Source organism: Chelmon rostratus, chromosome 2, assembly GCF_017976325.1.
Source record: "Chelmon rostratus isolate fCheRos1 chromosome 2, fCheRos1.pri, whole genome shotgun sequence".
Classification (NCBI taxonomy): Eukaryota; Metazoa; Chordata; class Actinopteri; order Chaetodontiformes; family Chaetodontidae; genus Chelmon; species Chelmon rostratus.
Window position 1 is genome coordinate 18,164,511 of NC_055659.1, and position 11,539 is coordinate 18,176,049.

The following is an 11,539-nucleotide window of genomic DNA, read 5'->3' on the forward strand; positions in this document are numbered from 1 at the left end:
TCTATCTATCTATCTATCTATCTATCTATCTATCTATCTATCTATCTAAAATGTTAAGTTGTGATTAATATAAGTGTGTATAATTTCATGTTCTATAATGTGATGATGTGCAAATCACGCTGTTGACCATATTTCTGGTCCCAGAGAGCTGAGTGCTGTATGTCGAGCAGCTGAAGACAGAACCATAAAAAAAGGAACATGCAACAAATGCCAGGTAAGGGAATAGACACCTGTGCATACAATTGCACAAATACGTGCACGATGCGTGTGCACACAGTTGCTTGATATTGAAATTTGATCAAGCAATTTGTCTCAGCGTTACCATCCACAGTGGCTCCAGCGGAGGTGAGATTACGCCGCAGTGTGCCATGCCTGCCCGCGATCAAGCCAGACAGGCTGAAGGCAGCAAAGACGCTGGTGGAGAAAGCAGTCAGGGTGAGCATGTGTGCAGGCCAGACTTCACAACACCGCTGCACACACCCCCACCATCCCTTCATGTGCTGTGTGTCCCGTTTGACTCTTTCTACCTCTCTTCTGCTCATTCTCAGCTGAGGAAAGTGTTTTCGGTGCAGGGACCCTACCCTGTGATCCGTGCTGCCTTATGGGCCAGAGGGTGGGTAGAACGTCGTTTGCCCCATCCTGCCCAGAGAGCACCTCATAGCCACGGCGATGAGGAGGAGGATGGTGAGGATGGTGATGTCAGTGGTGGTGAGACAATGGATCTTATGATCACAATGTCTCTAGTCTTAAACCCTCTGTTAGTTCATTGGGTGATTGGAATTTTGTCTGAAATAGAGGTCGGTAATATTTACCCCAACTGTCAAAGCTAAAAATGCGGGAGGGGTTGGCATAAATGGAATTGGAGCACTAGTTTAGATGGATAGCAGGATAGATGTATACCCCCAGACCTTTTAAATGATACAATGTGTGCCATGTCACATACCCCTACCCTTTTAACACACCCCTCTACACATGAAAGCCTGCGTGCACACACACAGGCATGCATGCACGCACACACACACACACTTTACTCATCTCTTTACAGAGAGAGTGGATGAAGGCGAGAAAGAGGAGAACCTTGATGACAAGTACGACCTCATGGTAAGACAAAGTGAACCAACGTGATACTGACATCTTGCACAGTCTGAAGACAATGAGGATGTGCTATTATTGCATTTCTCACGTTACATCGTTTCCAGGTGTCCTTTTCTTCACTGTGCTGTGCGTTATAGCTCAGTCAGCTCGCTGACCTCACTTTTCCTCAACCTCTTCCAGTCTCGCCTGGTCCGAAATGAAGTGACACATTTCTACTGGACAACACGTCGGGATGACATCGACTGTCGCTCCTTACGTCATGACCACATGACCAATCACTACGCAAATGCTGGAACGTTTACTACCAAGGTCTCATCTCTAAAGGGTTTCTAAGCAAAAATGCAGGTTGCTCAACTTTGCCCATACGTTAACTAGTACTCTGTATCTGCATTGCAAATATTTCTGTTTCTTTCAGGTGGGGCTCTGTGTGAATCTGCGTAACCTTCAGTGGTTTGATACAGCAGATCCCGACACCTTCTTCCCAAGATGCTACAGGCTCGGTGCAGAGGATGAGAAGCATGCATTCATCGGTCTGTTTTATGGATCTGTTAACACAAAAGCATACCTGGATGAGAGATGCATGAAGTGTAAAAGGGAGGTTATAAATGGACTTGTCACATTCTAACTGTTTTATTACTGATCTATGACCATCTTAAACAACACTACATGCCCTGTCTCTCTCAATATGCCCTGTTATAACAATGAAGAGGATTTCAGGAGGACAGCGTGCACCAGCCTGCTGCAGCATGTGGTTGAAATGAGTAGATGGAGGAGTGAAGGAGCAGAGGGCCAGGGACAAAAAGCCAAAAACAGTCCCTCTGATGGTAATGAATGCAAAAAAATGTTTAAAAATGCACCTTTGACACCATGACAGGAAGTGTGGGACAAGGAGAATGCAACAATTTCCATAATGCCAACCTTTTTCTCTCTGCAGAGTTGGATAATGTGGAGCACCAGTTTGTCGGTCCAGGACTGATCGACATGGCTTTGCATGTGTGTGAAGAGTTTCTAAGTGTTTTAGAGCACAGCGACATTGATGTAACTGTAGAAACACATCCCACAGTGGAGGAACAGCAGTGGGCAGAGTTTCTGCAAGACTACTACCTGGTTGTGCAGTGCGTATGTTTTCTGGGAGCTTCCTGGGTTTGCAAATTCAATTCAGTTTCAAATTCATCTACAGTACTGACAGTCCAGGTCAGTTTATCAAATGAACATAGGTCATTAAAAACTCTTGTAATGGATCTGAAAGTTGAGGGTGAGGACAGTGTTCAACACGTAACCACGCTCAGAAATTGTTTTATAATATTCATTAGCTACTTTTGCTTACACCATGAACATACAGTATACCTACTCACATAATTACTGTAAGCGATCTTTGAGACTGCGAATAACCATTACAATAACTTTCTGGAATGAAGCGTAATAGTAACACATGATGAACCTGTACAGTAATAAACTCAGTCTGCGAGTCTCATGTTTTGTGCAGTGAAGGTGCATCGATCAGGGGCAGCAGTGTGTTTGTGGAGCGCTGCCAGGCCATGTTAATTAGACTGCAGGAGGTTTGCCCTCAGCTGGACACAGACGGCCTAAATAACATCTGGATCATCAAACCAGGAGCCAAGTCGAGAGGACGAGGTGAGGCTTTCATTTGGAGTAAAAAAGATAACAGTTACAGTATCTATTCTCTTTATACACAGCACCTACAGTTCTATTGAATAATACATAATATGTTTTTTTGTGCTGTGAATATTATGGTTGCAACATGAGGTGTGACATGCAGATGTTCCTAATGGTTCCTTTTTCTACATTTAATTGGAAAAATATAATAATATACATATATATGATGATAATATTGTAATTCCCTCAGCTGCAGTATGATAAAGGAGTGTTAGCCTGCTATCAGAAACACCTCGTTCTCTCAAATTGCTGCAGTCAATAATGCAGTTTTGATTAGTTTCACACACTTTTGGTGGCTTTTTTCTTCTCTGTGTCACACCAACCACCCAGGTATTATGTGCATGGATCGCTTGGGTGAGATATTGGCTCTCGTGGACAGTGACAGAGCCCTGACAAAGGAGAGTAAGTGGGTGGTCCAGAAGTACCTGGAACGTCCACTGCTGGTTCATGGCACCAAGTTTGACCTCCGTCAGTGGTTCCTTGTCACGGACTGGAACCCTCTGACTGTCTGGTTCTACAGAGAGTGCTACCTGCGCTTCTCCACCCAGCCCTACTCAACAAAAACTCTGGACAGGTCAGATAGCGGGACAGACAAATAACAAAAACAGTTTATATACTTATACTGATGCTTGTACTTTATCTAAATGCTTTGTGGAAGGACTGATTAACAGTGCAAGTAAGACTAAATGTACCCATCTTATTCAAAGCACATTTAATACTTACCTCCGTCGCCTTTGTTATTTTCCTCAGCTCAGTCCACCTGTGCAACAACTCCATCCAGAAGCACTTCCAGCGGTCCTGTGACCGCCATCCAGGAGTGCCTGAGGACAATATGTGGTCCTGCTCTCAGTTTAGGGCTTTTCTGCAGCGGCAGGGCCGCGGGGCAGAGTGGGGGTCAGTGGTGGTCCCAGGCATGCAGGAAGCAGTGGTCCGTGCCCTGCAGACAGCCCAGGACCTGGTGGAGCAACGCAAGGCAAGCTTTGAGCTCTATGGAGCCGACTTTATGTTGGGCAGAGATCTGAGGCCTTGGCTCCTGGAGATCAATGCCAGTCCGACTATGGCCTGTTCCACCGCTGTGACTGCTCGCCTCTGCCCTGCTGTGCAGCTGGACACACTGAGGGTTGTGCTCGACCATCGGGCTGATCCCAGTGCTTACACAGGAGGCTTCCAGCTAATCTATAAACAGGTAGGAATATGTTTACACACCGTGCCCACAAGCAATAGGTGTTCATTTCCAGGGGAACTCCACTGGATAACAGGTGCGATACTGATAATATTTATTTGTGTTTGACTTTATCGCCCTCCCAGGCTGCAGTTGAAGTTCCTCAGTATGTGGGAGTGAACCTGCTGGTGGAAGGAGCCCCCATAAGGCGATCCAGGCCTCTACTTCGTAGACACACTGTTATTCCTAACCCACCTCTCACCATCCAGTTCCCCTCAGAAGAGCCATCGTCAGAAGAGGTTGAAAGTGCACATCACAAACCACCAGGTCAAAGGTCCTCTGCAGTCTCTGCTTTTCGTCATTCAGGCAAGGAGAACCGAGCTGTTGGGGAGAAAAGGAGGCAACTGACATCAACATCTTCTAAGAGGGAATGCGAGAGGAAAGCTGAAACTCAGAATATGTCCCGTGTTCACAGGTCCTGTCGCAGTTTGGTATCTGAACAGTCTTTGGCGGTACAACCTGAACCTCAGAGGAAAGCGCGATGTTTGGGTTTGAGCCTCGGTGCCAATGGAGTAACTCTGGTCCCACGGAGCCTTTCCTTTTCCCTCAGCCCCTCTCACAGCATGTCACATTGTAAATCTCAGCCCATCTCAGGCCATGGGGCGCACATCTCCACATCATTCCCTCCCAGGACAGCTTTTGAGCCTAAACACAGGACTTCTACCTGGGTCTTTCCTTCACTCCGGGGTCCCCTTCCTTCCCTGGAGGTCTTAAGCTTGCGACCAAAGATTGTGGCTGGAACCACGTCCTGTCGCAATCCAAACATGTCCTTTCACCCCAGTGTCCACAGGCCTCAGTTATTCCTCTGCCCTCAAAGGCAAGGCATAGCCAAATATAAAGGAGAGTGCCCGGGCAGTGTTAAGAAGATAGAAAGCAAATAGTAGAAAGAGGTTTTGTCAGGAACAACATTGTTATTAATTTAGACTTCAGTGGGTTGGAGCCTAATGAGCCCCTATGTGTGGATTATTATGTGATTGTAGCATCAGACGAAATATTCTGATGCCGTCAGATTTTTGAAGTGAGACATTTTCAAATCATTCACAAAGGGGCTTTAGATATGCAACACCAAGGCGGATATTAGTCCTTTTACCAATCTTATATATTTGGAGTGTAAGTGTCACACTTATCATATATATCAGTGGTACGTTTGAATTTGAATCTTATTTTGGCTGACTGAACTGTATGTACGTTTTATGGATATGTCTTGAATGCAGCAGCAGTGAATATTGTGCCTAATTTATATTAAAACAATCAAACAAAAATAATGCAATCAAATAAATTATATGAAGAAAATATCACTGATCCAAATTTTGCAGGAAGTAATCAGCTTGCTATTAATGTTACCAGCAGGATGCAGGTGTTTTAAGTCCCCAGCAGGTGGCAGTAAATACTCAATGATCTCACTGCATTGTCAAGCCAAAGCCTCTGCAAGAGAAGGAATTAAATAGGAAAGACTTGGTAGTCCTTATCCAGATGTTGTACAAACACCTGGTTTGCCTGCTCTGTCAGACTTTTTATAAACATAAAGTCAAAATGTAAAAATAGCTTGTAAACTTAATGTTTCAGAGCACTGGAGAGAGCTGCATCAGCCCCCATGAAAAGGCTGAACACACATTCACTAAATACATGTAATTTATTGTCTGCAGTTTCCTTTAAAGGAACTACATAAGTTTGAGCGTTTGCCTAAACTAAATGGCTAAAATAATAAACTCCTGAAATTCTCAAACTGAAAGAAGGTTTTTGGGAGCATTTTTGCACTTAATTGGTCAGATTGACAGAAATAGACACAGACAGGAAACAGTGAGGGAAGGAGAGGTGGCCATGACGTGCAGCAAAAGTCAAACTGGAGATATTGTGTTTGTATGGTAAGCATCTTAACTAGTAAGCCTCCAGGACCCAACTACTGAGATGAGTGTTAAAACCATTATTTAACTATGATTAAACTGGCTGAAATAATGGTAAAGCCACACCTCTAAGATCATCTTACAAACTGAATCTCATGACAGCAATAAGGCATGGAACTCCTCCTTAAAGAAAAGAAAGGAAATGAATTTAAAGATAATCAGTTTAGGAGGAACTAATGACATTTAGGATGCAGGGTCATGGACTTATGACTTCAGTTTGGACAAACAGAACCAGATATGCAATGAAACAACACTCCTAGAGCTCTGAAATGACAGCGGAAACAATAATAGCATGGTTGAAGAGTTGGTGATGTTGAGCAGCGACGCTGGGCCTGTGCTGAAATGCAAACGCTGATATCTGGATCAGATTGTGGCAATAAGTGATTGTGGGGATTTATGCGTCTACGTCTTTTGCTGTACTTCTCCAGTCTGCACGGCATAAACATCGAGAGAGATGCCACGCTTCTGCGATAACGGCATTTCATATCGAATCATGCAGCCAGTAAGACACATGTCTCCCTGTCAGGGCTGTTGACGAGGTGCAGATGGATCCTGATTATTGCGTCAGGAGATGAAACGAAACTGTTTACACTTGTGTGTGCTCACTTGTTGTATTCGTGGGCACAGACGGTTAACCAGCAGGAGAGCCTGGCGACAGATCTGCCATTACATAAGTGTTCCCTGTGACATGAGTGTTGTGGCGCTGCAAAGAAACTAAAACTGGACAGATTGTGTTTCATTGCTAGATGTTTTCACACACACACACACTCATATTCATACAGCCAAGGCGTTTTTCCACGGGAAAAAAAATACTTTATTAATACACTTATATAATGTATATCAACATTTATAGACAAAATATGTACATCAAACATCTTTCATGTAGGTCCCAAAATATAAAATCTCAAGTACCTCTTTCTATACAAAACTAGTCTTCTGGTAAAACTTTTACATTCACTTCTCTCCTCCTCGCTCCTTTGACTCCAGTATTCTTACGTAGTACAGAGAATAAGCATCTGAGATTTATCAGCTTTTCACAAGTAAAAGGCAACAGCAAGAACAAACACCAGGTTTGACTTGAGCAGAAACAGATGTTGAGTATGCAGACCAGGTCCAGCACAGTGCTACAGTATGTACACAGTTTCTGAGTACACAGCGTACAATTGTCCACACTCTGCCCACCTTCTATCTCTCCGGACGGACAGAGTGCGAGAACAGGTATCAAAAATAGAAATGTACAAGAAGTCTATGAACAATAATTACAGAAAATCCATCTAAACTGTCTGTTTGTTAATGAAAAACAAGACTTCTCATTCAGTGTGGTCATGTGGTGGCCCGTTCCTTCATCCATGCATCGGGTGTACCCTTTCTCTTGTCTGTACACACTTAAGGAAACCCTTGTACTTAATGGTGCCAGTCATCATAGTGTCTGGTTTGAAGGGTATTTTCAGTGACCAACAGGATTTAGGCGACAAACTCTGGGTGAAATGTTACCGCTAACATTTGAGGCAACACTTTCTAAAGTACAAAGATGGCGTGTCTCTATTGCAACAGCTACAAGTGAGATGCATCAGTGTCATTGGCGTTTATACTTTAACAGCAGCATCTAAAACATTTCTTTCTTTACATTCAACCAAGTGCGTGTGTGTGCACGTGCGTGTTTGTGTGTGTGTGCAGGGCAGGTCCAGTATATATGATACATTTGCATTGAGTAATATCACTGAAGATTTAACATTCAACCAGAGCTTTGCATCCTCCCAGTGTGGACGGACGCTGCTTTCCCCTCCATCTCTTCTTTATCATTTCTACAAGTTCTCTCGTTTGCTGTTTGACCTCCAGATGGAGGAGCAGAGGGAGGGAACGAGGATGGATTATGGAAAGGCTCAGTCTTGTCTCATTCCGACTACTGTCTCTGCCTCTGGGTACTAGAACAGGATCCTCTCTTCACTCCCGTTCTCCTATTTCTTAGTCTTTGGTTTCCAGGTTGAGGGGTGGTACCTGCTTTAATGCCTGAAGGAGGGCAGGGGAGTCCATGGGGGTCTGAGATATGGCTGGGGCTGGAGAGCCTCCCCTGGGAGACAACACTAGCTGAGGTGGAGGCGGTCTTTCGCTGGGCATAGCGGATGAAGCGCCTCCCACGCCAGGGTAGAGCATGGGTACGGCCCCGGGGTACCAGCATTTCTCCAGCATTGGCAGATAGGCTGCAGCAGAAGGTGGAATGAGGTAGAAAGGCATGCAGAGGGGATGTGGAGGAGGTGGATGGTTGGGGGATACGCTCATATAACTACCATAACCACTCGAGGACGACGACGATTCTCCACCTGAGAGCAGCTCATCTTCAGACGACTCCACCCGGGGTCGCTTGTGGCGCGGCTCGTCATCCTCATGCTTGATGCCGGAGCTCTGCCTCTCGCCCAGCGCTCGCTTCAGCTGGCTCTCCTGACCGTAGTAATCTGGACGTCCCTGCGGCGCCCCAGATTCTGCCTTCTCCAGCTCTCCCCCATAGCCGCTGTCTGTATCCGTATCACTGCCACTCTGCTCGCTGCTGGGTGGAGCGTATGCCCGCTGGATGACGGGCACACAGTTCCTCCGATAGCCTTCGCTGGGTTTGGGGGGAAGGCCGGCGGGCATCTCCTTGTGAGGTTGGTGCTGGTGGTAGGCAGGGATTTCCTCAGGTCGAGGGCTGAGAGGGGTGCGGGGTCGGACCGGACTTTGCAACACCTCTGCAGCCAACTTGTGCAGGTGATTGATCACATGGGACGGTGTGAAGTCTCCGTCAGTATCGTGATCGGCCAGATACTGAAGAATCTCCTTGGCACACATGTGGAAACCAGAGCGGAACATCTCCTCTGACTTCTCCTGACTGACAGGAGGCTGCTCTGTAAACACAACGAGATATTGCACAGTCAGAATTTCTGCAATGTGACGTGGACGCAGCAACGCTGACTTTTGGTCTCTTTCCAAACAGCTGCAGCTATATTTGTCACTTATTTGGCTGCATTACCCTGTCATTGTGCATTCATCTAGGCAATTTGCATTCTGCCAAACAAAACCATCCTCTACCCCATGCACATTTGAGTGTTTGTGTGTGTGTGTGTGTGTGTGTGTGTAAGTGATCTGCAGCTCACCGATTTGCATGCCGTTCTGAAGGGCCAGGATCTTCTGCTGCTGTTGCTCCAGAAGAGAGGTGAGGGCTTTCACATGCTTGAGCGTCAGCTCTAAAACCACAGCCTTCTCCAGATGGCCCAGAGTCTGTAACAAACACACACAGTCAGCACATCCTCACCTCTTATGTAAGACACACACATACACACACACTAAGCTTCACCACCCATGTACACATGATCTTGGCTGTCCTGCCACCAGAGCTCTACAGCAGCGACGACGAGGCCAAAAATAATCTGTACGAAATGCTGAATATGATATGGGATTATATAAATCCTATTTTTAATATGCTTTCTGGATTATTAATTATATTACAATTGCATTTGATTGTGTGTCAAACTGAAGTGAATTATTTTAAATCCCCCAGTTTAAACGATGAAACATGACATCCTCTTAAGTAAGAGCTGCCATTCACTGACTGCTGACGCACTCGACGCACATGATGTAATACCACTGAACAGCCACTCGATGGTGCATGCCACTCAACACAGAGGATCCCATTATCCCCGCCGGCTGCATCATGAACTTACCGTGAGTTTCAGGTGCTCCGGTAATAAATCTTTCAGCTGAGCGATGCACTCGTTTATCCGGTCACGCCTTTTCTTCTCAATGAGTCTGTGAGGCAGCTTGTACGTTTCCTGCAAGGATAAAAGCCATCGTTGGGTTAGTTCGGCTGATTTGAGAGCGCACAGCTCTACGTGATCAGAGGCAGCCACACCGACAGGGAGGACTCCAGCAGTTATGTCATAGCAAATTAGGTCAACCTTTTATGGGACTACAGAACTACAGCCAGACCAATTCCTCCCTTTAAGGTCACACCCTTTCATAAAAGCTCTTATAAGTTAACAAGTCGGCTGCAAACAAAATGAAAACCGACCTTGCTTTCCTCTCCTCTCTTCATTCCTCGTCGGGGTTTATAAACATACATCGGGAAATCCATCCTACAGAAATAAAGAAAAAAAAAGAAGAAGTGAGAACAGGTGTGAGGTCATGCTGTGGTGAAGCGGCAGGAAAAAAATAAATAATATATGGAGCGCATTTGAGGGAAAGGCAACACAGTGTGCTGAAAGTCTAACTTACCCCTGCACGTCTGACAGATCCGCCTGGTGTTTGGAGAGAGGAGGTGGCTGCGCGCTTGGGATTCGCTCCATTCGTTTTACTCCAGTTACGCAGTCAAAAGTCGAGCTACTTCTCCAGTGCGCTCACAGATAAATACGCATTTATTTACGCGCGACGAAAAAAAAGAAGTTGTAAAGCAGTACTTAGTGAAATGCACTAAAATGCTTTTTTTGGGCGAAAAAAATCGTATTGAATTCTTTGTTTAAAACGAGTCTTGCTGATATGAAGAGTATTTCGTTTTAAGTGAGTCCCTGCGATTTCCACGCCGTGGTCCCGCCGCAGAAGGAAGGCAACCCTCTTGATGGCGCGTTGGGAAAGTGGGGGAGGACGGAGCGACGAGTTAAATAAACCCTCTGACTCTCCGCTCAGCCTGACCTACCTCTGTCACATGAGGCTCACGTGTTAAACGGCGCTGTGTCCTCGGCGGAGGGACGGCCCACTTTCTAGCGATGAGCGGCCTCAGTGGGCGGACGGCGGCGCACGTCAGAGCGGGGGGCGGCGCGTGTCGGATCCCGTGTACCACCATGCTGAAGTGTATGGAAACAAGGCTGAGCTCGCAACGGCTCGGGGAACGTGCTGGCAGAGACCCAGTGCAGGAGTTCAACAGGCCTGGGGCACGAGAGGCGAGCGGGCAGGGTACATAAATAAAACACAATAAAAATAAAAACAATTAACACATTTAAAATACTATCGCGGTCATTGGCATAAATAATATCCTCCAGGACTGTTGTGCGGCAGTGATGCCACAGACTGTCACCAAGTACAGCGAGACCACTTTTAACTGAGCGCTTCATGCGTGTTTATGATGCAGTTTTACAGCTCTGCACTCATGTTTATGGTTTTATATTCACAAACATTTCTTTAGAAACAATAGCAGCCTAAACCTAATAATTTTTACTTTTCAGTTAATGATAATAATAGAAATAATAATAGTAACAATACAACAACAACAACAATAATAATATTAAAATTGTATATTTTTTATAATTGTTAATAGTTTATAACAATAATACGATTATTATTATTATTATTATTATTATTATTATTATTATTGACAACATTCTGCGGTGTCGATATCAGCGATATAGAGATCGATCTCCAGGTGCGCTCCAGTACCGACAGCACGGCCATGGCGGGAGAACCACGTGCACCTGTGCGTGGTGGAGTCCGTGTTTGTTGTCATGAGGCGGTGTCGGCTGTCACGTTGATCTCCTCATGGCCCCGAGAGCCTGCTGAGCGCGCGGGGCACATCCAGCACACGGCAGCTGCACCTGTCTGCTGCAGGCTAGAAGCACAGATCACACCAGCAATCCCTTCTGCGCTGCAGATTTTCGTGAAACGAGTAGCTCATAGCAAA

The 11,539-nt window shown here is 45.7% G+C and overlaps 2 protein-coding genes across 2 annotated transcripts; one reads left to right on the forward strand and one right to left on the reverse strand.

Annotated features, from left to right (window-relative positions):
* Positions 1–198: 198 nt before the first annotated feature.
* ttll3 (tubulin tyrosine ligase-like family, member 3) lies at positions 199–4,875 on the forward strand. The gene is made up of 12 exons (XM_041945867.1): positions 199–214; positions 317–435; positions 549–708; positions 1,046–1,101; positions 1,276–1,404; positions 1,511–1,625; positions 1,803–1,883; positions 2,030–2,210; positions 2,582–2,730; positions 3,103–3,346; positions 3,523–3,958; positions 4,081–4,875. The coding sequence occupies exons 1-12, from the start codon at positions 199–201 to the stop codon at positions 4,873–4,875; spliced, it is 2,481 nt and encodes an 826-aa protein (XP_041801801.1).
* Positions 4,876–6,694: 1,819 nt separating this feature from the next.
* Positions 6,695–10,554, reverse strand: LOC121617805 (class E basic helix-loop-helix protein 40-like). Its single transcript, XM_041953043.1, has 5 exons — positions 10,144–10,554; positions 9,941–10,004; positions 9,594–9,701; positions 9,027–9,150; positions 6,695–8,777 (listed from the first exon to the last, which is right to left on the reverse strand). Exons 1-5 carry the CDS (start codon positions 10,212–10,214, stop codon positions 7,864–7,866), a joined length of 1,281 nt encoding a protein of 426 aa, XP_041808977.1. The 5' UTR covers positions 10,215–10,554; the 3' UTR covers positions 6,695–7,863.
* Positions 10,555–11,539: the final 985 nt, after the last annotated feature.

What these genes read in the sequence shown, in the direction of transcription:
- ttll3 (XM_041945867.1), top strand. An exon ending in CTGGAACGTTTACTACCAAG is followed by an intron (nt 1,405 to 1,510) that starts GTCTCATCTCTA and finishes TGTTTCTTTCAG; the next exon opens with GTGGGGCTCTGTGTGAATCT. An exon ending in GAGGAGTGAAGGAGCAGAGG is followed by an intron (nt 1,884 to 2,029) that starts GCCAGGGACAAA and finishes TTCTCTCTGCAG; the next exon opens with AGTTGGATAATGTGGAGCAC.
- LOC121617805 (XM_041953043.1), bottom strand. Translation starts at nt 10,214, where the DNA reads ATGGAGCGAATCCCAAGCGCGCAGCCACCTCCTCTCTCCAAACACCAG. An exon ending in GATCTGTCAGACGTGCAGGG is followed by an intron (nt 10,005 to 10,143) that starts GTAAGTTAGACT and finishes TTATTTCTGTAG; the next exon opens with GATGGATTTCCCGATGTATG. An exon ending in AGAGAGGAGAGGAAAGCAAG is followed by an intron (nt 9,702 to 9,940) that starts GTCGGTTTTCAT and finishes TTATCCTTGCAG; the next exon opens with GAAACGTACAAGCTGCCTCA.